The 26,223-nt window shown below is 57.1% G+C and overlaps 3 protein-coding genes across 3 annotated transcripts; all 3 read right to left on the bottom strand.

The window, feature by feature from the left end:
* Window positions 1-106: 106 nt before the first annotated feature.
* SMYD5 (SMYD family member 5) lies at window positions 107-6,652 on the bottom strand. The gene is made up of 13 exons (XM_039551381.1): window positions 6,546-6,652; window positions 6,267-6,375; window positions 5,624-5,763; window positions 5,303-5,424; window positions 4,608-4,677; window positions 4,345-4,449; window positions 3,840-3,902; window positions 3,622-3,692; window positions 2,967-3,073; window positions 2,678-2,734; window positions 2,310-2,404; window positions 2,004-2,074; window positions 107-1,508 (listed from the first exon to the last, which is right to left on the bottom strand). The coding sequence occupies exons 1-13, from the start codon at window positions 6,609-6,611 to the stop codon at window positions 1,370-1,372; spliced, it is 1,215 nt and encodes a 404-aa protein (XP_039407315.1). The 5' UTR covers window positions 6,612-6,652; the 3' UTR covers window positions 107-1,369.
* Window positions 6,653-9,217: 2,565 nt separating this feature from the next.
* LOC104697661 (homeobox protein not2-like) lies at window positions 9,218-10,969 on the bottom strand. The gene is made up of 2 exons (XM_010412623.3): window positions 10,794-10,969; window positions 9,218-10,028 (listed from the first exon to the last, which is right to left on the bottom strand). Exons 1-2 carry the CDS (start codon window positions 10,923-10,925, stop codon window positions 9,870-9,872), a joined length of 291 nt encoding a protein of 96 aa, XP_010410925.2. The 5' UTR covers window positions 10,926-10,969; the 3' UTR covers window positions 9,218-9,869.
* A 6,683-nt stretch (window positions 10,970-17,652) lies between these two features.
* Window positions 17,653-26,223, bottom strand: LOC104697662 (homeobox protein not2-like). Its single transcript, XM_039551601.1, is given in 5 exon segments — window positions 17,653-17,700; window positions 24,344-24,409; window positions 24,412-24,495; window positions 24,986-25,170; window positions 26,022-26,223. Coding segments are annotated over 5 exon segments (585 nt in total).

Below are 26,223 nucleotides of genomic sequence, written 5' to 3'. Positions count from 1 at the left end.
GTTCCCTCGTCCCCAGACCTGTGTCCCCCTGGGACCAGTCCCGGGGTCACAGCCCTCTCTGCCCTCAGCACCCTCCAGTTTACCAGTACAAAGCACAGGGCCCCAGTTGTCACCAGTCTCAGTTTATTGCGAACACTGAAGGGGACGCGGCCCCGGGACGGCTGGGGACAAGCAGTGGGAGGCAGGGCTGGCAGTGATAGCAGTGTCACAGGTGTGCCACCCTCGGTCCCACAATCCAGCTGCCATGGACAGGGCAGCAGGAAAACAGCTCCCCAGAATCCACAGAGGAAGGAAATAACCCCGGGTGCATCCCTGACCTGCTGCCTGTCGCTGGGAGCCGTGCTGGCCCTCCAGCCACACGGTCTGCAGGCAGGGACACCGCAGCGTGGTGTGGCCTTGAGGGTGGCAGCGTGGGATGGATGACAAGGGACGTCCAGCGGGACCACTCGGTGCTGGCACATCTCCATGTGGGACCACCGGGCACAGGGAAGCACCCAGCACATGAAGCATCCCTGGGCATGGCTGCTCCCACACGGGCACATCCTCGTCCCACAGCCGGCTGGAGGGAGGGACAACTCCCTCTCTGCAAAACCCAGAATGTCTTTTGGGTTTTGGATGACACCACAGCCCATGTCAGCTCCAGGCCATTCTTCATCCCCAAATGGGCCGGGCCTGCAGTCGCTGCTTGGGGCTCTGTGTCGTGGAAGGAGGCTGAATTGGGAAGGAGGTGCCTGCAGGGTCAGCTCCGCTCTCCCTGCTGGACTTGAGCTCTGAGCCACCCTCTAAGGGTCCCCTGCAAGATCCCCCTGCCCCTCCGTGCTGGCCAAGGCATGGGATGGAGGATATATAAGGGCCCCAGCTCCAGTGTGTGTAGATAGTGCTAATATAGACATTAAATAGTACCCCTTGTGCACAGACACACAGACACACACCCACACGTTCCCCTGGTCCCTGCAGGGTGGGAAGGACAAGCTCCTCTGCATCCACGGCCGGCACAGACACGGCAGAGTGGCCAACAGGTGACCAGCAAGGTGTCCAGGGGCTGGCTGGATCCCACTGTCCTCCAGCCTCCACTGCAAGCACCAGCCAGCCCTGCCAGGAACTGGGATGTGGTGGAGGGCCACCAGCTCACAGCTTGTCCTCACAGGGACGGGGGACAGCCTGACACACACACACACAGACAACACGGACAGGCGGGAGCAGGGCCTGCCTCCGGCTCCCGGCTGCCCCACTCCGGCACCTCCGGCACGCGGCGCCCACCCGACCCCACAACACAACCCTGTTCTAGAATTAAAGCTGCTGCCTCTTGGAGGAACCCCCAGGCCCTTCCCTTCCTGTCCCTTCCCTCTCCTCTTGCCCGGGGCCAGGGTCACACATCTGTCATCTCATCCTCCAGCTCGGCATCGTCCGTCTCTCCTTCGCCCTCCTCCTCTTCATCCGACGTCACGTCGGCATCGTCAGCTTGCGCGAGGCACTTGGGACACGAGCAGGTAAACAAGTAGTTCTCCCTGGAAGGTGGCCAGGCAGGAGGAGACAGAGGGATGGTGTTGAGACAGGTACGATCCCACACTGCTGCTGGGCAGGGGGTTGGGAAGAGAACAGCCAGGAAGGGGCTGAATGTGTCAAACCCAGAGGAGTTCGGGGTTCCATCCTGCTGGCTCAGGACAAGGGTGATGGACATGGGGACAGTGACCACCAGCAGGAACCTCTACCCTTGAGGGGCAGAGAACCCTTGAGGCTTACACCACTCTGCAGCTCACTCCTGCAGAGAGGGGGGGATCCCAAATCCTTGGTCCCCAAGGCTACACTTTACAAGGAGCTTGAAGCACCACAAGCACCACGTGCTGCACACACCCCTCGTCACAAGCCCACTGAAGGTCACAGCTGGTGCACAGCCACACCCCAAGGCACACACAGCCCGGGGTGGGGGTGCTGCCCTGATGGACTGTTTGGGGTGTAAAGGGGTGTGAGCTCCCCCTCAGGTACCTCCGGGCAGCCCCTACCTGAGTATCTTGTTGCGGCTGTGTCTGCTCCGCTCCCTCTGACAGCAGTCTAAGTAACTGATGCAGATTTCCTGCGAGCAAACAGAAATGGGCTGGGCTCAGAACCACTCCCCAAAGCAGCAGGATTTGTCCCAGTCCCTCTCAGAGGCAGGCAGAAACACGGGGTCTGGCAGCCCCTACATAGGATGGGGATTGAATTAAGGACAACACTGGACACAGGAGGTATTGGAGCTGGGGTCCATGGAGGACAGAAGGGACACAGGGGAGATGCCACAGTGTGATGTCACCCAGGCCCTGCTGTCTCACCTCTCCTGCTTCGATGTCCTCCAGAGCAGTGAGATGCAGGAGGAAGTTGTTTTCTGGGAAGGATGTCTCGGCATTGGGGATGCAGCTGTGGTTACCTACGGGCAATACAATCTCTTTGCTAAATGCCTAAGTGGCTCCTGGAACCCACATCACATCTGAGTGCATCCAAGGCAGGACTGGCCATTCCACAGCTGGGCAAGGTGCCAGGGGACACAGGGAGCAGCACCCATCACATGCACCCCATCTCATCCCACAGATGGCAAGCACAAACCCCTTTCTCCAGGGGTTGTCAGGAAGACAGCCAGCCTAGCACGGGACATTTCCCCCCCCTCACTACTGGTTTTCCTCCCAGTCCTTGTGTTACTTACAGCAGCTCTGCAGCACGTAGAGCCCTGATCCCTCGCAGTTGAGGAACTCTCCCGACTCTGCAGCACAGAGAGAGGGGTTAGAGCTTTGCATAGTCCATTCCAGCTCTTCCACACACAAGCACAAAGGGATGTCCATCAGCACGGAACACCCACAGCCAGCACTGCTTTGGGACTGGGTGCTGGAGGGTGACTTCCCAAGAGCCTTTCCCTCCCACTGGGAGGGGATGGAGGACAAAGATTCACATCCCAAGGCTCCGTGTCCTGTCCCTGCACTCCCACAGAGCCTCACCCTTCTCGATGTCCTTGTAGAGCTGGTCGATGAAGGCGTCCAGCTCCTCCCGCTGCAGCATGGGCAGATCCAGCGCGTCGCATGCATGCACCCACTGGCTCAGGGAGCTGTTGGGAAACGGGCACTGTCACAGTCCCACAGTGCTGTCGGGAGCAGTGGGACACTGTTACAGTCCCACAGTGGTGTCAGAAGCAGCAGGACCCATCACAGTCCCATCATGCTGTGAGGGAGCAGCAGGACCCATCACAGTCCCACCGTGCTGTCAGGGAGCAGTGGGACATTGTTACAGTCCCACAGTGCTGTCAGGGAGCAGCAGGACCCATCACAGTCCCACCGTGCTGTCAGGGAGCAGTGGGACATTGTTACAGTCCCACAGTGCTGTCAGGGAGCAGCAGGACCCATCACAGTCCCACCGTGCTGTCAGGGAGCAGTGGGACATTGTTACAGTCCCACAGTGCTGTCAGCACACAGCCGGACCTCCCAGAGAGGATCCAAGGTGGGTCTGAGCAGCCAAGGTCTGGCAGAGGGGTGTGAAACGGTGGGACACAGCCAGGATGAAGTTTTTAAGTCTCTCTCCTTTCCGCTCTCTTAAACCCAGCCACTTACACTCCACATCTCCACTGCCCTGCAAGGAGCGCCCACAAAGCCCCATTACCTGGTTCCTATGCCTTGGCCATTGGTCCCGACGAGGGCAAAGAGGGATCGAAAGCCTTCTGGAGTGAACCACTGCCCAAGGGAGAGCAGAAAGGAACTGAGTCCAGGCCAGCCTGCAGGAGCACCTCGCTCTGCAATGCCTCAAATGCCACAGGGAACTTTGGGGGAAGCAAGCCCTGGCCAATGCTCTTGGGCTATTTGGGAGGCAGATGCACTCACCCTGCTGAGATATTCGTCATAGAGGGCTTCGGTGAAGAGCAAGCGCAGCAGCTCCAGCTGGCCCTGGCAGGACGTGGCAGCACAGTCAGGGTGGGAGGTGCTGTGGGCGTCAGCCCCGGGCTGAGGCTGAGCCCAGCACAGGCCAGAGGCTCCGGAAGGACTCAGGCTCCTCGGCCTGCCCTGCATGGCTGGAGGCTGCTGCCCTCATAGCCGTGAAATCCACCCATTTTAGCAGCAAAAGCCACCTACTCAGCAGCTAAATATCACGCTGTCCCAGCCCACTGCAGGAACATCTCCCCCACAGGAAGGAGCAGCACATCCCATGGGAGCACCACAAGGCCAAAAACCTCTAAGCAGCCCACCTCCCCACTGGCAGGGCCCTCCCTCTAAGCCTGGAATTCCCAGTGTTTCCCATCCCCGCTGCAATGAGGCTTCTGCACCTGTGGGCTCACAGACACAGGCAGGAGAAGGAAGGCTCAAGGATTCAAGAGCTGCTGGGTCTTACCTTAAATTTGTCCCCCAGCAGCTTGTGCACAATCTCCTCTTCTTCATTCGCTGTCTTGCTGCAGAACTGGGAGAAGGCCTTGATCCACCACTCCTTGTCTTTAGCCTGACAAAAGAATCAAGAAGAAGCATTGCACCAACACCACTTTCCTCCACAGCCCAGAGAGAGGGAGATTTGTCAGAATAAATGCTGAGAAAGCCAGGCCAAGGAAACAGAGCCTTGGGAATAACTTCCACAACAGGTAACGAAACCACCCACTGTACCTGTTTGATGGTGGCAACCATCCTGGCCATCAGCATGATGCTGGAAGTCTCCGGGGGATAATGCATGTTTCTGTGGGATTAGGATGGAGAAGAGATGAGCAGGTCAGGGCTGGCATGGGAATGAAAAGCTGGAGGGAGGCAGAGGCAGCTGCCATACGTGTGGCCAGGCCTGCACTGATCCATCACACCAAAGTGGTCAGTGCAGCACCGCTGTGTGGGGATCCAGTGGAGAGGAACCTGCAGCCACCTTCCTGCTCCAGCCATACAAACAATCCCCTTCCATGCTGGTAACTCAGCTGGGGCTTGGGACAAGGCTTGGGTCAGGGATGTTGCTTATCTCCTCTGAGGCCATTTTTTTTGAAAGCAGGGACAGAAATTTAATGGGCCCATGAGACGCTACAAGGAGGATCTCCCAGAGGGTGGAGATCTGCAGGAGCACCATGAAACGGCAGGAGTGAGGGATGTGCAGCTCAGTGCTTTGTAGCTCTTGACTGGGAGAAAAACAAGGAGTGCTCAGCTGCGTGTCCAAACCCTTGGGCTGCCAACACCCCATCACCCAACCAGGAGGAAGAGCCTGGCAGTATCCCACGGCCATCCCCACCCTCCAGCCCCCTTTTGCAGGGATGCAAAGCAAGGAGCCAGCCCAGGAGAGCCACCTCCCCTGGCCGTGGAGCAGCAGGCAGGTCAGGCCCTACCTCCACGCCTCCTGCAGCTTGTTGAGGGGGTGCGTGGGGTCGTCCCGCGATGGGCCGAGGCAGAGGACCTGGTGGTACTGCTCCAGAGCTGCCTGCCTGCATTCTGCACTGCAGTACGTCACCTAGAGCAAGGGACAGCACCGGCATTGGCTGTGGCAGCAGGAAAAGGGGCTCCTAGAGCCAGCTGTGCCCCCTCCCTGACCCGCAGAGCCCTGGTTCTTTAGCCCATAGCATGGAAAGGCAGACAGCACAAGAGCCTGGCTGGATGGAAAGGAGTCAACGATCCCAAGAAGACCATGGTGGCTCCAGGCAGTCCCGTACCTGGCAGCGGGGACACTGCTGGTGCAGGTCTTTCCGGATGCTGCACTGCTCCGGGTGAGGCAGCACCAGGGAGCTCTTCCCCAGCAGGCGCTGGGCGTTCTCCTCCGCCGTCTCCAGGGCCCGCAGGCAGTGATCACAGGCTGTGGGGAGACAGGAAGGAAGGATGGGTGGGTGGGTGGATGGACGGATGGATGGATGGACGGACAGACACATGCCACAGGAAAGCCTTTGGAAAGGAAAGAGGCCAGAACTCAGGGCAAGACAACAAGACTGGTACCAACATCAGAGAGGAACGAGGGGGTGGGGCTTGAAGGTGTCCCTGCCCACGGCAGGGGTGGAATATGATCTTTAAGGTCCCTTCCAACCCAACCCAACCCAACCCAACCCAACCCATTCCAAGATTCCATGATGGCACCTGGCACATTCTTCCAGAGCTGGTGGAAGTCACCATCCCTCAGACAACACCTGAACTTGTCAACAGTTTCGTGCAAAAATAGAAAAGGCAGCAGGGCCACCTTTACAGAGGTACTAAGACAAACCCGAACCCTTCCCTTGGTACAGGGCAGCTCCTCTGGGGCCCCGCGGTCACCTCACCAGGACAGGTGACAGGGATGGGGACGTGCCACCAGCGCCAGCCGCTCACCTCGGTAGTTGTACAGGGCGTTCCAGAGGAACTGGGATGACACCACCGGCCTCTCCACGAACACTGTTTCCCCTTTGCGGATGTTTTTGGTGGCGAACAAGCCCTTCCCCTGTCGAGGGACAACCGCGGGTCAGGGACGCGCCCGAAGCCGAGTCATACCCGGAGGCTGAGGGAACCGCTCCATCCCGAGGGGACCCTGTGGGCTTCGACTCCCTCTGTCCCCCCAGGCTGGGCGGGAAGGGAGGGACCCTCACGGAGGGGAGACCGCGGGCTGCTCACCTTGGCGCTGCTGATGAACCGCGCCTCCGCCGCAGCCCCGGCGTGTCCCCCCGCCGCGGCCGCCATCTTCGGGCGGCGACTTCCCCGCCCTGACCCGCCGGGCAGCGCCTCTTCCTCTTCCTCCTCCTCTTCCTCCTCCTCCTCCCCCGCCCCCTGCGCCCCTCAGGGGCCCGCGCTCGCCATCGCCCCCCTCAGCCCCGGGGCGCACGGGGGCCGGCGGCCATCTTGGCCCCCCCTTTCAAAGCCCCTGCCACCGTCTGAAAACACCGCCAAAACGCCCCAAAACGGGGCCGGGGCGCTCCCACTGCCGCCCCTAATCGTACAAGAGTTTGCTGTTTCTCCCCTATTATTAATTATTATTTAATGGTAGAGGAATAGCCGTCACAGCCCTGTCAGGCGGGAACACAAGTTGCCCCCTCACTTGAGGTCTCCCCTCGTGGAGAGAGGAGGCATCGCCCACTGCCTTGCGCACCCAAAACTGGCCCGACTTTCCCCAAAAAAGCCTTCAAAACACGCTACTGTGGCCAGTCTGCCCTCGCTACCTCCTGCTTGGGGGTCTGCAAAGCCTTGGAGTCCACGGAAATGCCTGTTTGGTTGTATTTACTAATTCAGAGCGCCGAGGCTGAGCCCCGCGCCTCGCTGAGCAGGCGGCGGGAGCACGGTTGGGAATTTGGGACGATTCCGTATTCGGGGCTTTGGGGAGTGATTTGGTGTCACTAGATGTCACTGTCGACTCGTGGCGGGGACACGACACCGGGTGACAAGGCTGAAGCTGCCCCCTCCATGCCCAGAACAGCAGCTGGAGCACGGCCGCAGGACTGGACACTGACCCACAGCGTAGCCGCAGGGCCGGACACTGCTCCGGGCACCCGGCCGCGTGACAAGGGACAGACAGGCTGCCAGGGCCACGTTCCCTGGCCGTGCTGTGGGATCCAGCGCCGGTGGAGCCAGCGCAGGCTGTTCTCCATCACACTGCCCATGGCAGGGGCTACAAGGACAAGGCACAGGTGGGACAATGCTGCCATGACTCCTGTTCCCGTTACATCCTCAGAGATCCATGGAATATTTATGTGGGGAAAACCCTCTAAGACTAACGAGTCCAGTGTTCCCTGGCACTGCCAAGGCCACAGCTGAGGCATGTCCCCATGTGACACATCCACACAGCTTTTAAATCCCCCCCAGGGATTTGGACTCCACCACTGCCCTGGGCAGCTGTGCCAGGGCTGGACAGCCCTTTCCGTGAATGAATTTTCCCCATTATCCCATATAAACTTCCCCTGTCACAACCTGAGGCCGTTTCCACAGTGATTTCTTCATGGAAACAGTGGAATAGGCATTGGACGGGGCTGCCCAGGGAGGTTTGGTGTCCCCATCCCGGGAGGTGTCCAGGGAAGGCCTGGACGTGGCACTCAGTGCTCTGGGCTGGGGACAAGAGGGGGATCGGGCACAGCTTGGACTCGATGACCCTGGAGGGATTTTCCAGCCTCAGTAATTCTGTGATTCCTCTCCTCCTGTCCCTGTTCCCTGCCAGCAGAGCCCGACCCCCCCGGCTGCCCCCTCCTGTCAGGGACTTGTGCAGAGCCACAAGGTCCCCCCTGAGCCTCCTTTGCTCCAGCCTGAGCCCCTTTCCAGCTCCCTCAGCTGCTCCTGGGGCTCCAGCCCCTTCCCAGCTCTGTTCCCCTCCTGGACTCGCTCCAGCCCCTCAGGCTGGCAGAGCAGGAGCTGCAGAGAGGGTTTGGCCACATCCACCTGCAGACACAGGTCCTTGTTCTCCAGGAGCCTGAGCACCCCATACTCACCGGGCATGACTTGTCTTAATGAAAATGTAGTTTTATCTCTGCAGGAACCAGCCCAGACATAATAACTCCCTTCATCTACTTTGATATGGGGTCATCAATCAATTGAAAAAAAAGATCTTTAGTATATCTTTTGTCCAAAACAGTTTATTAAGAAAAAAAATCCTCCAACTCTTTTGAGAAGGATGAAAATACATTTGGTTTCATTTTTTTCTTACTAATTTCAACTGAACATTAAAATGAGTACTTGGAAATTTTTCCTTCTTTTTTTTTTTGGCACTCATTCCATCTCTCTTTTTAAAATTAACTTGATTTTTATTAAGGTAAATAAATAAGTGACACTTATTAAGGCAAAAAAAAAAAGATATTTCTATAAATAACAATATAAGAGTAGAGTGATATACAGTGTTCTAGGTCAGGAAGAGACAGAATTATCCTGAGCTGACGGGCTGTGGTGGCTGCTACCCTGAGCAGCCATAGGAAGGCAAGGTGACAGCCTGAGTCCTTAGTCCTGACCCCCCAAAGCCCTCCCTCCCCCCCAGAAATCCAGCTGGTAACTGCATCGGGCCGCTGCAGATATGCTCCGAGCGCTCCAGGTGCTGTGTCCCAGGGCACCTGCACGGATAATGAGGAGAGAACAGAGCAGCTGCTGTCTGGCCAGAATGGCACATCTGGACGCGGGGCAGGGGGTCGTCTGAAGCAGCAGAGGTGTTGGGAAGCTGGTTTTTACAGCAGCCTCCCTCCCTGCACCTCGGCCAGCCCGGGGCCTGGTCCCTGCAGCAGCAGCAGCAGCAGCAGCAGCAGCGTACACACCTCGGGCAAGGACGGCAGTGCCAGGGGACAGAGACCACTGGGCTCTGAATCCGGGTTTGGGAAGCCGTAAAAAAGGCACAGGTAAACCAAGGCACTGACAAGAGGAGGCACCTCTGCTCCAGGGCAGGATCAGACCCTGCTCATCGCATTGCAGGAGCAATGGGTCTGCGGGTGGGAGCAAAGGGCTCCCCAGTCTGGGGGTTTTTGGTTGTGATTGCTCTGAGCATCAAACACGGGAGTCAAGTTAAGGAAAAGCAATCAGGGAGATTCTCCTCACTCCTTGGAGCACACTGCCACACATAACATATGTGACCCTGGTTTTAAATGCCCTTGTGCTCAGAGCAATCAGAGACAGCATCCGATTGTCTGCCCAGCATCAGAGACTCTCTGATTATCACCCCAACATCAAAGTCACCCTCTGATTGTCACCCCAGCACCAGAGATACCCTGATTGTCACCCCAGTCTCTCTGCTGGAATTTTTTTGTGTGTCTTGGTGCTTCAAGAGCAAACAGGAGATCACCTGCCATCAAGTGATGAAGCCCCAGGAGTTACAGCACAGGGCTACCAAACAGCAGCCAAAGAAATTCAGGGGGGTTCCCTCCAGCTGGCTGCAGTTTAGTCCTGTAGCTCCAGCTCTCAGATGAGTCTTGCTTGGACCAAAGCAGCACAGACACATCCCCAGGCATCAAAAACCAGCCCAATCTCCTCAGCTGCTCAAAGCTCCACGTCCACGGTGTCCTCCTCGTGCTCCTTGCTGTCTGTGGAGTCGGCACTGGCAGGCTGGATCACCCCAAACTGTGAAAGCTTTGCTGCCTTCTGCTCCATGCTCTGCTTCCTCCACTTGATCCTCCGGTTCTGGAACCAGACTTTCACCTGGATGAGAAAGGCACGACAGCTTAATCCAAGGGCTCCAGGAGCCCTTTTCCAATACCACATGCTTCTGAGGTGGATATCCCCAAAAAGCAGAGTTCCTTGAAATGGAGACATGCATTATTCCCTCAGGGAATAGTGAATGAGAACAGGAGGAGGTGAAACTACAGAGGGCAGAGCGGTGATGGGAAAGGATCAGGGGAGAGGGGGATGCAGCTGCACTGAGGAGATTCTGGCCAGGGAAGTGAAGGCAGCAGCTCCCTAAGGAGCCCCTGAACCCATCCCCAGGACTGCAGCTGCCAGAGGACATGATGAGACCGCCGAAAATTATCCCTTGTCCCCCCAGAACTGGCCTTGCTTTGCTCTCCCTTTTCCCCAGCTGAATTTAGGTCCCACTGTGGAAGATCACCTGGCTCGTTCTTTCCATACTAAACAAGCAGTTTATTGTGGGAGAAGCAGGAACTCCTTGGGAAGAGCAGGGAAATAATTATATCGAGTGTCATGAAAGGACCCTTGAAACACAGTCTCCAGAGGATCGTAACAATGCAGACACATCAACCAACCCAGCTCGAACTCTAAAGCACAGCAGGGCTTTAGATTCAGAAATCTTATCCAAACTCCAGGCACAACTCTTCAATGTCACCTGGCAGCAGGGTGTCCCACGGGTCACTTTGCACCATGTCCTCCTCCCACCACGCTTCCCAGCAGGAACATCACCACAGAGCAGCCCCAGGATCAGTTCACCAGCTCAGCTCCCACATCCCTTACCTGAGTCTCTGTGAGATGCAGAGTTGCAGCCAGGTCCACCCTCTCCGTGCCCACCATGTACTGCTGCTTCAGGAACTCCTGCTCCAGCCGCTCCAGCTGCTCTGGTTTGAAGACTGTGCGGACCCTCTTCATCTTGCAGGGCCCCCCTGACCTCCAAGGCCCAGCGGGGCCCAGTGAGTTGGTCCCGACACAGTGAGACAGCTCCAGACCTGTGAGAAAGCAGCAAAAATTGAAGGGGTCTGCACTAAAGGAGCTGGGAGAAAGCAGCAAAACCAGCAGGGATGTCCCTGCCCTGTCCCTGCCTACATAACCTCATCTAGGCTCCCTTTCCCATGAAAAGCTGGAGAAGAAGATCTTTTGAGGGTCTGTCCTATGGTTTTACCCTCAGGGTCCACCAAGGACAGTCCTGGACATGCCGCCAGACCCAAAGAAATCAGCACTCAGTGAGGTGGGCAGAATTTGTCCTCTGCCTGCTCAGGATCTTTGTAACAGGATAATAAATTGCATCAAGAGCTGCAGAACAAAAATCCCATCTCTGTCTCATGAAGCCCCAAATCACAAATGTTCAAAGTTTGGGGGAGTTTACCCCAGACTGGCCCCTGATTTTACCCTTCCCTTGGCACATGGGCTCAGTGTCCAGGATCCAGCGCTCATGCAGGACCACATCCTGCACCTCTGTTCCCAATAAAGTTCCCAGCCTGCCGAGGATTTAGCAGGACTAACAAGTGTATCTGGCCTCTGTCTCCTCTCCAGCTGTGGCCCGAGGATAACCGTAATTAGCATAAATTAACATACAATCCAACACCAGCACTACCTCGGCACCAGCTGGCACCTGACTAAGAGCAGTGGCGTCTCCCCTTCCTCGATCCCTCATCCTCCCTGATCCAGGTGATGTCCCTGCTCACTGCAGAGGGGTTGGTCCTTGAAAATCCCTTCCAAGCCCAAGCATTCTGCGATGCCATGCCCAGGTGATTGTGCTGGAGAACTCCTCCAGGGCTCACAGCACAGCGTGGAGGGTTTAGGAGGCAGGGAAGGCCAGCACTGCTGGCACCACAGATTCACTTTAAGATAATCCACTAATAAGAACCGGTGGGATTTTCCCTGTGGAAAGCACCGAACACACTGGCAGCACCAGGCCATTAGGGCTCCCCATCTCTGCTGTTCCAAAATATTGTGGCCAGCCAGGTTGCTCTAAATTTTATGGAAATACTGCACATAATGATACCCATTCACACCTGCTACTTATCTCTCCTTTAATGACTGATGTTGTCACGTTCTCCAGGCACAAACCTGCACCTTGACCTACTTATTTTCATTAATTGGGTGTAAGTTCTGCGTGTGTTTAAGGATTTGTGGGATGGAGACCTGACAGCTTAACAGCTGTAATTGCACCTAAAACTATTTTCATCATTAAAATCATTTCACCCATCTCTTTTTGTTTCTATTTTAACACTGGGATAATGGCAGGTGTAATTTCCAACATGAAATGCTGAGTGGAAATAGCTCTGTGAATTGTTTAACTGTGTTTTCATACCTGTATGTTTGATATAATACAAAGATTAACACAATTCTGCAGATGCTGTCTCGTGAAAGAAATAATATATAAAATAGTTGTGCTAAGTACTTAATAAAAGATCAGCAAATACTTTTGGTATCTGAATACTGTAGCATCAGGATCAAATCTGGAGTTGCTTATACACATGGAATATGGGCCTGGCTGCAGGTTTTGCCTGGACAACAGCAAGATCACGCTCTGAATGCTAAAAAGGAATACTTAATTTCAAAAAAAATACTATGAGTAGAGATATTTTGTTAAAATCAATTGATCGTTGTCTTTACAATGTTACAATGAAAATATAGAGCCTGATGGATCAGGCAGTATCATCCATCACCACACTGTAAATTTTACCCACAGATCAGCAAACACATTTTTCCTTAGATGTTTCTGCACTAAAAATATGAAGTTTTGCGAGCCAGGTGCCACAAAACACTTGGCAGTTTCACTTCTGTGAGTGAAAAATTGCAGAGAAAGGAAAATTAGAGAGGGATCAGGGCAAATTTGGGAGAAGAGGGACCCACACAACAGCAGAGGTGAAGAAATTAATTTTTGGAGTGAGGGTTTGGGAAATTACAGCAGGTTTTTGATTAAAAGTCTGGCAGTGAAGTGCCTTCCTGATGTATGAAAGCAGAAATAAATGCCAGTGTGTGTAAACCTCACAGAATCACAGACTGCTTTGGGTTGGAAGGGTCCTTAAGGATCACCCAGTTCCAACCTCCGACACCTTCCACCAGCCCAGGCGCTGCAATACTCTTTTTACTGTCACTTTACTATTAAATCTAGTCCAAGTTTTTGTCTCCATCTCAAATATAAACAGTGAGTTTGGATATTCTGCACCAGTTTCTGGGCTGGGGACTGAATGATGGAATAGTAAAATCCCGTAGCGTCTTTAGGAATCAACCACAGGCTCTTTCTCAGTGTTCAGAGACATCAGGTGTGTTAGAAACTGCCTCGCAACATAAAAAAAACCCCAAATAAACAGACAAACCCCCCCCAGATAAAACGTTCATTGTTTGGTCTCGCTATATTGATCACTTACGGAGGAGAAAAAAACCTCGAAGGAAAGTTTTCCCCCTCCCCCTCCATGTCCCCAGCCGCAGCCAACGCTTCAGCTCGGGGCTGCTCCGGAGGCTGCGGGGAGTTGAACTGCAGCGGCAGCGGGGGAACGGAGCGGTTTGCGGCGGCCCCGACCCCGTCACTTCCCAGCGGGAGGTGCCGGCCGAGCGCCCGGCGGCCGCTCCCGCATCCCTGCCCCGTGCGCGGCATCCCCGCTCCGCGCCCGGCCCCGCACCCCCGCCCGGCCGGACCCCGCTCACCTGCACCGGGCCAGCCCCAGCCCCCAGCCCCAGGCGCCGGGCAGCGGCCCCAGCCCCAGCCCCGCTGCCGGTGGCGCTGCCGGGGCCGGGGCCGGTGCGGGTCCCGCCGCGGGCCAGCGCGGGGCCGGCCCGGGGCTCACAGGGGCGGCGGGGCCGCGGCGAGGCGGCTCCCGGGCGAGCAGCGCTTCGATGTGGAACGGGGTCTTGGGGGGCGGCGGCCCGGGCCGGGGCAGCGCCGGGCTCTGCAGCATGGCCGGGCCGGTGGGGCCGCCGCCGCCCCGAGCGCTTATATGGAGGGCGGGGGCCGGGGACAGCCGCGCTCCTATGCAAAGCGGCGGCGGGGGGGCGGCGGGGGCTGCGCACACCCCGCTGGCTGCCACAGCACCCCGCAGGCACCCCTGCTTCCATGCTGACACCCACAGCCACCCCTGCTTCCCTACTGACATCCCTGCTCCCCTACTGACACCCCACAGCCACCCCTGCTTCTCTGCTGACATCCCTGCTCCCCTACTGACACCCTACAGACACCCCTGCTTCCATGCTGACACCCACAGCCATCCCTGCTTCTCTGACATCCCTTCTCCCCTACTGACACCCCACAGCCACCCCTGCTTCTCTGCTGACACCCCTGCTTCCATGCTGACACCCTACAGACACCCCTGCTTCTCTGCTGACATCCCTGCTTCCATGCTGACACCCTACAGACACCCCTGCTTCCCTACTGACATCCCTGCTCCCCTAGTGACACCCCACAGCCATCCCTGCTTCCCTGCTGACACCCCTGCTTCCCTACTGACACCCTACTGACACCCCTGCTTCCACCCTGGCACCCCCATGGACACCCCTCTTTCCCTGCTGTCGCCTCCACTGTCACCACGTGGACACCTGTATCTTCCCCTACAGTGACCTGTGCTCTTTCCCCGTGGACCACCACACCGACACTGCCTCCTTCCCCGTGGCTGCCCTACGGATAATGGTTCCCTCCTCATGGACCCCCACACCAATACCTTCCTCAGAGACATCCAAAACAACACCCAACCTCCTTCCCAAAGGACACGTCACACCAGCACCAATTCCTTCCCCACGGACACCCACAGGGACACCTACGGTATCCCCCAGGCCCCATTCCCAAACTGGCCCCGATATCCGCAGGCCTCACAGGAGCCCCCACACCATCCCCCAGCCACACTCCTCAGGGCATGGGCCCCAGGACGTGCTGTGCCAGCACGTCGTGCCCCTGCGCCAAGGGGGATGTGTCTGTACCTGTCCAGGTGTGCCAGAGTGTGTCGGAATATCTGGGATATGGACAAGCACCTCGGGAGCTCGCACAGGGTCCGAGGTGACTGTGCTCTGGAAATGGAACCAGTGCCGTCCCTGTGTGACACCCGCGGAGCCAGGCACAGCCGCGCCGGCTGATGGGGAGCTGTGGATGGCACAGACACCTCTCCCAGGTGGGATTCCTGCTCAAATCCCAACAAATTCTCACTGGAAATTCACTCCAGCGTCTGCAAACACAGAGAAATCCCGGAGTCTCCAGGTTAATAAACACAGAGCAAAAATCCCCTGTGGTTTAATAACCCAGCATTAACCATCCCTGCATGCACAGGCTCACGAGCCATATCCAGTAAATCCTGCTTTAAATAGGGATTCATGCCATTTAAAGTTTCTTTTCCCTGCACAATCCATAGAAATAATTATCAAAATCTCTGTATTTTTGAGCATTTCAAAGCAGATGGGAATACACAGGCAGGATTATCCTGCTCACGAGGAAGCACCCTGGTGATGGCTACAGGATCCTCGGGGAGGAGGATGCCCGCAGGAGACAAAAGAGTCCCTTAAGTTTGCCTTTAAAACACGTTTTTTCCTGCCTTTTAGCATCCTGTCTTCCCCAGCAGCTTCCAAATAAGTGAATAAATACAGCTGCTGCTTTATTGCTCCCTATCCAAACAGGCAGCTCTGATCCTGCTGCCGTGGAACCACGGCCTTAATTGGAATCACACGTTCAAAGCTGGGTGAGTGCTGAAGCCTCTCCCAAAAAACAAGACACCTTGGAAAAAAAAAATCCTTGGAGATTCACAGCTCTCTGCTTTGCTGGCACAGAGGGTGTGTGGGATTGAACACTGGTGTCATTAGATGAGGTTTTGGGTTGTTTTATTAAAAGCTTGTTAAATCAATTCATGATTTTTGCTCGTTATAATGAGTCCTGACTGGTGCCGTGACTCCCACGGAAAGTGATGTCAGAGCTGCTGCGGTTGTTAAAGGATCTGTGTTGAGGCTGTTGGGATGGGCGGGCAGGGCAGGGCAGGGGTGCTGATGGATCCCCCGCAGGATGGGTGGACAGACAGATGGACAGGGAGCCGCTGGATGGACGGGGAGCCGCTGGGATGGACAGGGAGCTGCCAGGATGGACAGGAGCTGCCAGGATGGACATGAAGCTGCTGGGAGGACGGGGAGCTGCTGGGATGGACAGGGAGCTGCCAGGATGGACAGGGAGCTGCCAGGATGGACAGGAAGCCTGCTGGGATGGACGGGGAGCTGCTGGATGGACAGGGAGCTGCCAGGATGGACAGGGAGCCGCTGGATGGACAGGGAGCTGCTGGGATGGACAGGGAGCCGCTGGGATGGACAGGGAGCCACTGGGATGGACAGGGAGCCACTGGGATGGATGGGGAGCTGCTGGGATGGACAGGGAACTGCTGGGATGGACGGGGAGCTGCTGGGATGGACAGGGAGCTGCTGGATGGACAGGGAGCTGCTGGGATGGACGGGAGCCACTGGGATGGACAGGGAACTGCTGGATGGACAGGGAGCTGCTGGGATGGACGGGGAGCCGCTGGGATGGACAGGGAGCTGCTGGGATGGACAGGGAGCCCGCTGGGATGGATGGGGAGCTGCTGGGATGGACGGGGAGCTGCTGGGATGGATGGGGAGCCGCTGGGATGGACAGGGAGCTGCTGGGATGGACAGGGAGCTGCTGGGATGGATGGGGAGCTGCTGGGATGGACGGGGAGCTGCTGGGATGGACAGGGAGCCGCTGGGATGGATGGGGAGCCGCTGGGATGGACAGGGAGCTGCCGGGATGGACAGGGAGCCGCTGGGATGGACGGGGAGCTGCTGGGATGGACGGGGAGCTGCTGGGATGGACGGGGAGCCGCTGGGATGGATGGGGAGCTGCTGGGATGGATGGGGAGCTGCTGGGATGGATGGGGAGCTGCTGGGATGGACAGGGAGCTGCTGGGATGGACAGACGGATGCACCACCAGCCAAACCACAGCTGACTTTTCCCTTCGGCTTCTCCTGCTCGGCCGCAGGCGCTGCCTAATGATGCGTCCTGTTTCCCATTAGTGCTGTGTGCTCAGCTAATGCATTTTGGTGGGAAAGCTGGAACTTTTCACCCGCTGGTAATGACTTGGGAAATGTAGCACCCAGCAGCCAGGCAGAGCAGGGGGCTCGGGCCGGGACCCCCACCTCCCCTGCCCACACCAGCTCCAGCCACCAGCCCCAGCCCATCCAGAGAAGGGAGATGAAAGGATGGGATCTGATCCTCTTTGGTTTTTTGGTGGTAGTTATTTTATTTATTTTATTTTATTCACTGTATTCTATTCATTATATTTTATTCCCGTTTTGTTTTTCAAGAATGTAGAAAATAAAAGGGGCAGGGGGAGAGTCTCTTAGGGGGAATTTCTTAGGGAAGGGGTAAAAAAAAAAATCCCAACAACAAAACAACAACCCAAAAAGCCCCCCAAAAAGCCCCCAGCCCTTTGTAAACATCCCCCCTGAGCAAAGGGAAGGAGGTGAAAAGCATTTCCTGATAACTCCATTAAAGAATGAGGCTGCATTAACATTCCAAGTCCCTCGACAAGAGATGAAAGTGGGGAACTCGAGTTCAGCCTCTCCTGCTCCAGATGTTATTATGGGCTCCCTGAAAGGTTTTTTTATTTCTTTTTTTGCAAAGAGACAAAGATGTTGCCTACTTCAAACGGGGCTAATTGATGCTAATGACTATCAGATAGAGGGGGGGCCCTTTTCCCCCCTGCCAAGGGGAAAGAGAGAGCGCATTTTACAATCCCCCCATAGAAAACGCCCCACTCTTCAATCCAGGTTGGTGCTTTAGGGATTTTTGTTCCTCCCTGGCTGCTGCTTTCTCTCCTCCTCCTCATTCCCCCCCTCCCCGCTTCATCTTTTCTGTCCCCCTTCTTCTGGGCACCCCGCAGCTCTCACTTGTTTGCCCATGAGAAATTTCACACCTCGCCTCTCCGCCGGTGAGGAGAGCCCGGCTCCATTTCCATCCCTCCTCCAGCCGCAAACCCATCCCAGCGGGGCGAAAGAGGTGGCGGAAATTTCCCCAAACCCACAGCAAGCACACGCGAAAACGTGACGGGGATTTGGTGCATCTGTAATCCGAGGCGTGAGTCCTCCTGCCGGCGGGGAAACACCGCCTGGATCGGGAGCATCCTTTCAGTCAGGGGGAGGATGGATCCCGGGCTCCCGGTGCTGCCGAGCTCCTGCTCATCAGGGTAACTGGCCCGGCACCACCAACCTGAGTGGGCTGAAATCCTGAGCTCATGTCTTTTAATAAAAATTGCCTTAAAAATGGGATTCTGAGCACCAGATTTTGGCCTTATGTCAGATTTTTGCAACGGTTTCTCCTGTGCTAATCCACAGTACCAATAAATAATAATCCATAAACCAGTAATGGGCAATCAGGAATGTCCTCAAACCCCGTGGCTCCTTGAGCTGGTGATTTGCCCCTTTCCAGACTGGATGCCACGGAATGCTCTAGGCAGGGGGGAGTGGGGATCCATCTTGGCTGTGAGAAGAGGAGCGCAGGTTTTCTCCAAGGAGGATAACGGATGCGTTCCTGTTCCTTCACCGTAACGCCCAGAAAAGATAAATTCCTCTGGCTAACAGCAATAACTGTGGGTGCTCTGTGCGCTGGGAGCACCTGGAAGTGGGTGCCGAGGAGCCACCCTGCCTCAGCTTTGTCACCCTCAGCCAGGCCCTGGGGGGCTGCAGGGAGCTCCAGAACACGGTGCTGGAGTCTACTGCTCTTGGCAAATCCCATCTCTCCTGTTGCAGGAGGATCCAAGTCACCTCCTGGATGCTCAGCACCTCTCAGGGTCCCACCAACAGCCCCAGACTGGGTGAGAACAGGGGCGAGGGCAGCACCCTGCACTCTGAGGGTGTTGGAGAGCAAGGGGAGCCCGGGTTCCAGGTGACAAGGGCAAGGCCACCCCCAAAGGACTCCTGCCAGAGCCCGGTGTCAGTAGCAGCATGAGATGGACAGAAGTTAGGAACATGCGAGTTTCATGGAAGAATGTCCCAAACGCTGGCCTGAAGAGACGTCTGTCCCCATTTGCTCCATCCCTGTCACCTCATTTTGTCTCCTGCCTGCCAAACCTCCCCAGGAGCCCACTCAACATGTCCGAGGCCAGGCTGGACAGGTTCGGAGCAATCTGGGACAGTGGAATGTGTCCCTGCCCATGGCAGGCGGTGGAACGAGATGGACTTCAAGGTCCCTTCCAGCCCCAACCATTCCATGATTCTGTGTTCATGCAGTGGAAAATTCCCCCAGCAAACCCCAGGCCCTTGGTTTGTGCTCCGGGGGGAGGCAGAGGACAGCATCCCCCAGTCCCCAGCCCAGACAGCCAATACACACCCGAGCCGCCCTTCAGACACCGCTCCCCGGCTTCATTGTCAGGTTAATTTGGGATAATGGCCTGCAAAGCACCTCAGCCCCATCCAGGCCTCATTAGCACTTGATAATATCGAGCATCCTGAGGAATTACGGCTTTTCCCCCTCGTCCTCCCCGGGGCAGGGTCCCGCCGCCAGCCCGGGCTGATTCATCCCCCAGGCGGGCTTGTCCAGGCAGGAGCCGGAGGGCAGCCCCCCGGAGCCAGGCGGGGCTGGGCCGGATTCTGCCCCAGCTCTTCCTTGGGGAGATTTCCGTGATCCCAGCGGGCTCGTTCCTCCGTGCCCCACCCCTCGCTGTCACATCTGGCCCCATATCTCAGCCAGATGTGGGGTGAGGGAGCGGGACGTGCTGCACCCCACCGCCCTCACCCTGCCCGGCTGCCTGGGGTCCCTCCGGGCACGGCGTGCCTCGAGTGCATCAGCTGGGTCCACGGTGTGGTTGGCCTTACTGAAAGTCTCCTCCAAACATAGAATTCCGTGATTCCATGGGGCTACATCCAGCGGACAGCAAAGTCTGGGAGACCCCCAAAAATCAATTACTACTCAAGATGCTCCGTGCTCCTCCCGTCACGCACAGCCCGGGAGCCCCTGCTCACAGGGGTTGCAATTCCAGGTGTCGAGAGCATCCCAAACCTGCGCATTTAAAATTAATTGGGAATTATAAACAAACTAAGCATTGAGGCAGCGCTGGGCCGGGCCTGAGTGCACCATCAGCCCGCTGCTCCCTTCAATTATCTTTTTTTTCCCACATTGTTCTCCCCTAATGAGGAGACTAATGACCAAAGGATGGTTCATAAGTGGTTCCCAGACTCTCCTTGCCCAGGGCAAACACCGTCCACAATAGGATCACAAATTGTAGGGAGAAGCCCCGGCTGATCACATCAGAAACGGTGCAGGGATTTATCTCTCGGCCTTAACAATAACAGTATGTTCTTAATCGCCACTCCAAAGGGACAACTGGCGGGGGATCTGCCCGGCCTCATCATTAAAAGCTGGCAGCATCTTTGCTAGCGCTGCCCCTTTGTTCATCTTTCATTATTCCAATGCTCCGGCCCCGTTAATTCCTCTCCATCTTATTAAATCAATAGAGATGGAGTGGGGGAAGGATGGGGCAGATCCAAGGCTTGGATCCGGCTCGGCTCTCCGCGGGGGTGCCGGCTGGGAGCGGGGTCAGCCCGGCCCGGACCCCGTGTGCCCGAGGCTGCGCTCACCCAGCTCCTGCGGCGGGGGAAACTGAGGCACGGGAGCGCCACAGCCGAAATAAACCCCAGGACGAGGTTGTAGCAGAGTTGGGAAGCGCTTTATCCGCCCGCCAGTCCCACACCTTCCATCAGGATCCCCGTATTCATCCCACAGCATCAGGGCTCACTTATTTCATGATTTATTCAGCTTTTAAAACAAAATCACACCCTGCAGAGCGGGTCTGGTGCCAGGTTCCCCCCCGGGAAATCCTGGCCCATCCACACTGGGAGGACAGCGCCACACAGACAAGGGGCTTTGGTGGTTTTTTTGCCACAAACCGTTTGCAAAGAGGGAGATGGTGAAATTTCATCTTTTTTTCTTTTTTTTCGTAACAGCTCATTTCACCAGGACTGGTTTAAACCAGGGGTTTTAAACCGAAGATTTTGGTCACTGCAATGCTCACTCCATAGAGGGGTCTCCTCAGTTTACCCGTTCCCCTGCTGCATTTCCAGGCAGGTCACCCCATTTCATCCTTCTTTTCATGCATCCACGAGAGTTTAATGTAAAAATGCGATGCCTTTGCTCCTTGTTGTGGGAGGCAACTTGGGGTAAATTCATCCCAGAAAGTCTGGAAAATATGGGATGTTGTGGGATTTCCTCCCATTGCTCGTGCTGTCTTTTTTATATTCCCGCTGAAACCAGGCAGAGCCGCTCAGCAGCCTCGGGAAACTTATTTGATGTTTCAATCGGGAATTAGCGGGGAGGGAGAAGCAGGGAAATGCTCCCTGACCATTTAACAAGATTACACGAGGGGATGGAGCCCGGAACACGCACGGCCGCCCCCGGCCCGGCTCGGGCTTTGCCTTGAACCTCCGCCGGCGCCTCCCGGCACCCCGGCCTTGCTTGGCACACGCTAATGCCATTGAGCGACCCCCTCCAAATGGGGGGGTCAGCCCGGGGAAGGCGCCGGGGAGCGCAGCCGGGCACGGCCTTGGGGTGCGGGGGTCCCGCTGCTCCTGCGGCCCCGTCCCGCGGGCAGCGCAGCGCGGCCGTCGCCGTGTGCTCAGCAGGAATAATCCCGGCGGGAAGGACGGCAGCGAGGGGCACCCCGAGAACCCGAGTGCCTCGGCTCCACCTGATTATCGTCTCTCCAGTCTCTCCATCCGTATCCCATCCCATTTACCCAGCCAGCCATTTGCACCTCTTCACCAGCGCCCCGCATTCATCCCAATCATCCACCCGCCCATCTGATCCACATGCAGTCCCTCCGGGAAAACGCCTCTCCCTGATACAGCCACTCACCCATCCCACACCCTGCCTGTCCTCCGAGCCTCCCACTTATCTACGGAGCCGAGAGAGGATTTGCCGGGAAGGGCTCAGCGCTGCAACTTTGGCAGATAACCTTTATCCCCTTAATAAAGCTGCTTAATTCTCACTTCCTTTTAATTATCTGTCACTGAAAGCCACCTCGGGTTTTGCAGACAGGTGAAAAACCAGCGTCTTTCACAGAGCCATGGATTGGGAAGAGACTGGCGGGGTCTTTGGGATGTGGGGGGGGTTTGGGTAAGGACACACAGCTCTTATTCTCTCTTTATTCTCACTCTTCTGTACACAGATTTCCTGGGGGCTGAGAGGACCAAGGCTCTGCCCCAAGTGGATCGATCCAGCCCAAGACCTTCCCAAGCGTCTCTCTCCCTTCTTTTCCAGTGCCGAGACTTGATCCCAATCCACGTGCCGCAGTCGAGCTGCCAGGAGCTGGGCTGCGCTGCAGACGGCAGGATTGGCGAGGGAGATGGAAGGAAACTGCATTCCTACCCCCTCTCCAGGATGCCCAGGCTGTCAGGGGCTTAGCAGGACAGAAAATGCCCGGGATGAATCCCGCTTTTCTGCAAGCCATCACGTCCATCCCATGATCGGGGCAGACCTGGGGGCTCGGCTTTTCTCATCCCCACTGGAGCAGCAATCCCTGCTTTGTCCCAAAGTCCCTTCCCCACCCTAAGGGACCTGCGAATAGGTCAATCACTGGGTGGGAGGAGGACAAGGCACGGCATTCCCTGTGACTCAGCTGTCCCAAGGGAACAGAGCCATCCTGAGCCCGCGCACCCCCCGGGCCCGGCCACCCCCTCAGGGGTTATCACTCCCCATGACAAAAACCTCCCGGTCAAATCCCAAAGTGCCAAAGGGATGTGATTTAATCCGTCTCATACACAAGTAAATTCTTAAAAACCCGATCAAGCCCAGCAGTTTTAATTAAATCATTCCCAGGTCGGACATTCCCCGCAGGGGGGGCCGAGCCGGGCAGACCCTGCGGGAGCATCCCCGGAGCGGGGCCGGGTCCCCCACTGCTGCCGGGAGGAGCCCGGTCCTGCCCGAGGCTGAGCCCCGCCAGCTCCCGGGGGATTAGAGGTGTCCTGAGAACAACGAAACTCCCGCAATCAGCTCAGCCCCCGGCCGGGCGAGATTGAAACAGCCCCGTGAGCTCTCTTGTCTCGGGGCTGATTGTAATGAACCACCGGCATGCGGGATTAGCGCGTTAAACCCGCGCCCAGCCCGGGCTCCCGGCAGACATGTGAAGACATTAGCACAGTTTGGGCTCTTTGAGATGTGCCGGCTAATCCCTGCAGCAGCCGGGACAAAGGGCAGCTTCCGTCGCAGCGTCCCCTGCTTTTGGCACTGTCCCTCTCTCCTTGCACTGACCCCTTTCAGCACTGTCCCCTTTTCCCTCTATCGTCCCCTTCTCCTTGCTCTGTCCCTCCTTGTATTGTCCCCTTCTCCTGCAGCATCCCCCTTTCCAGGCACCGTTCCCCCTCTCCATGCACCATCCCCTTCCCCTGATATTGTCCCCTCTCCTGGCATCATCCCCTTTCCTCTGCCTCATCCCCTCTCCTTGCACTGATCCCTTCTCTTTGCAGCATCCCCTTCTTAACTGTCCCCCCTCTCTTTGCCCCAGGTTTCACACCTGCCCAAATAAATCCTCCACCTGAGGCTCTTCTTCCCCCAGCTCCAAACCCAGACAGACACGGGGAAAATCCAGTTCTGGGAGCTGATACTGCCCAGCTGAGCACCCATTGCCCCTCTGCTGCTCTTATCTGGGAGGTCCCAGGTACCCACTTGCCTTGAGCCTCTCAAGGAGCTCCCCAGCTTCCTGTGGATCCCACCTTTGGATCATCCCCTGCTCAGCGTCCATCCCAAAACTGGATTTGAAACCTCCACCTCTGCCAAAGCAGAGCCAAGCAATGAAAATGAAACCTTGGCTAATCCTTGCCCAGCTGTCACCCCAGGAGCTCAGCTCACAGAGCTCCCACCAGCTCTGCCTCCAGGTGCATTTTCCCTCCTGTCCTGGCTCTGAAATCCCTGGAGAGGAAGCCAGCACTGGGAGGGATGTGTGAGCTGCGGGCAGAGCAGGGGGTTGTGGTGAACAAATCCTCTCCAGGATTCGGGGGCTCTGTGAAGGCCCTGAGCTGTGAGATGTCCAAGCTCCCAACACCTCTGGGATGAGCTGTGGGTGGGCTGCAGGTGGCTCCCGCTCCCCCAGGTCCCACTCCCAGGAACAAGTCCTGCAGGAATGGGTGTCATTCCTGCAAAGATGAGCCCAGGAGTTGCATAAATAATTTATTTCACCCCCAAGCCCCGGGGTGCCCTGCGTATCCTGTATATATTATATATTGCCAGCTATGATACATCCTATAATACACGGACAAAGGGCCCCGTGGTGGCTCAGCAGCTCTTTGTCACAGTCTGTGCAGGGGCTGTCCCTGAGCCAGGGGACGAGGACGTGTCCTCCTGGCCATCCCCTGACTCCGCTGGGAAGTCCTTGTCCTCCTCGTGGTGGCTCTGCGAGTCCAGGCTCCTCTGTGGGGTGCCCAAACCCATTTTGGCCAGTTTGGCTTGTTGCTGTTCCAGGCTTTGTTTCCTCCACTTGATCCTGCGGTTTTGGAACCAGACTTTCACCTTGGAATCACAGAATCATAGGATTAGTACATTTGGAAAGGTCATTGAGTCCAACCATGAACCCAGCACTGCCACATTCACCACTGAACCATGTCCCCAGCTGCCACACCCACGGGTTTTTGAACACTTTCAAGGATGACAACTCCACCAATTCCCTTCCACACTCCCACTCCAACCTGGCTGCCCCATGGACCCCTGGGCTCAGGCAGCATCCAGTCTATCCCTGACAAGATGGAAAACTGCTCCCTGCCTCCCAGGAGCTGGACCTTCCAGTGGTGGAGAAGTCCAGCCTTAAGAGGGAGACAAGTTCCTGGCTCTTGGACAGCCACGTTGTGACTCAGTTTCCCCACCTGTGATCCACCACACCCTTTTAATGGAAACTCTGCAATCAGCACCCCTGGGGCTCCCAAGGCAGCCTGAGGGACACGTCCCAGCTCCCTGGGGAGCCTCCCTGGAGCTGCTGGTGGCAGCACCAGGAGCTGGAGCTCACCTGCTCCTCGGTGAGGTGCAGGGAGGAGGCGAGCAGGCAGCGCTCCTGCCCCACCAGGTACTGCTGCCGCGCGAACTCCTGCTCCAGCCGCGCCAGCTGCTCGCTGCTGAAGATGGTCCGGACACGCTTGGCTTTGCTAGGCTTGGCTTTGAACAGGGGGAAGCAACACTTGGAGATCAGGAAGCCTGGAGGTGACAGAGAGAGGGGTCAGGGTGGAGAGGAGCCCTTGGAGGGGTCCCCTCTAGAGTGGGGTCCCTCCTTGGGAGCTTCTTTCCTGGAGAGGCAGAAGGAATGTCCCCATTTGGAGGTGTCCTCTTCAAAGAGGTTTGCTTTTGGAGAGGGTCCCCCATTTGCTGAGGGTCTCCTTGGAGAGGTGGATAAAAGTCCCTCATGGAAAAAATCCCTTTGAGGGAATTTCCCATGAGGAGATGGAAGGAGCTCCCCCATTTGGAGATGTCCCTTCTGGGGGCGTCCCAGAGAGATGGGCACGGATTCTCCTGGAACAGATCCCTGAGGAGGGATCCCCCCTTGGAGAGGTGAAAGGAGATCCCCATTTGCAGATGTCCCCACGGGAGAGGTGGATTCAGGCCCCTGTTTGGAGACATTCCCAGGGGAGAAGTGGACAGGACCATCACTGGAAAAAGTCCCCTTGAGAGGGGTCCCTGGGAGAGGCAGCCAAGGGTGCCCCCTTGAAGAGATTGGAAGGAGGTCCCCATTTGGAGATATTCCCGCTGGAGAGGGGGGTGTGGATCCTTCTGGAAGAGATCCCATCAGTGGCGCCCCGTACTTGGACAGGCCAAAGGACTCCCCTAGGTGTGGTGGAAGGAGGTCCCCCTTGGGGGTGTCCCCACGGAAGAGGTGGACAAGTGTCCCCCGGGGAGGAAGGTCCCCACTGCGGGGTGTCCCCCAGGAGAGGAGGACGGGGATCCCCCGGGAAGAGAGGGCCTCCCCCGTGGAAGTAGGAAGGAGGAGGTCCCCCCTGCGGGGCGGCCCCGGGAGCAGGAGGGGTCCCGGTGCGGGTTCGGGGGAGCGGTACCTGTAGCCCCGAGCCGGGCGGCCCAGGCGGGGGGGACCCCGCAGCCGGGGGCGCAGAGCGGCGGCAGCGGCGGCCCGGGGGCCGGGGGGCAGCCCCAGAGCGGCGGCGGGGCCGGCGGGGGGGGCGAGGCGCGGCCCAGCAGCGCCGCGATGGTGAAGGAGCGGCCGGGCCGGGCGGGGGGCGCCGGGGCCGGGGGCGGCAT

Source organism: Corvus cornix, chromosome 4, assembly GCF_000738735.6.
Source record: "Corvus cornix cornix isolate S_Up_H32 chromosome 4, ASM73873v5, whole genome shotgun sequence".
NCBI classification, from domain to species: domain Eukaryota; kingdom Metazoa; phylum Chordata; class Aves; order Passeriformes; family Corvidae; genus Corvus; species Corvus cornix.
Note: the sequence above shows the minus strand (reverse complement) of the source record. Positions and strands in the feature narration are given on the sequence as shown.

What these genes read in the sequence shown, in the direction of transcription:
- SMYD5 (XM_039551381.1), bottom strand. Translation starts at nt 6,611, where the DNA reads ATGGCGGCCGCGGCGGGGGGACACGCCGGGGCTGCGGCGGAGGCGCGG. An exon ending in CGCCCTGTACAACTACCGAG is followed by an intron (nt 5,764 to 6,266) that starts GTGAGCGGCTGG and finishes GTCTCCCCACAG; the next exon opens with CCTGTGATCACTGCCTGCGG. An exon ending in AGCCGCAACAAGATACTCAG is followed by an intron (nt 1,509 to 2,003) that starts GTAGGGGCTGCC and finishes GCCACCTTCCAG; the next exon opens with GGAGAACTACTTGTTTACCT.
- LOC104697661 (XM_010412623.3), bottom strand. Translation starts at nt 10,925, where the DNA reads ATGAAGAGGGTCCGCACAGTCTTCAAACCAGAGCAGCTGGAGCGGCTG. An exon ending in TGCATCTCACAGAGACTCAG is followed by an intron (nt 10,029 to 10,793) that starts GTAAGGGATGTG and finishes TTTCTCATCCAG; the next exon opens with GTGAAAGTCTGGTTCCAGAA.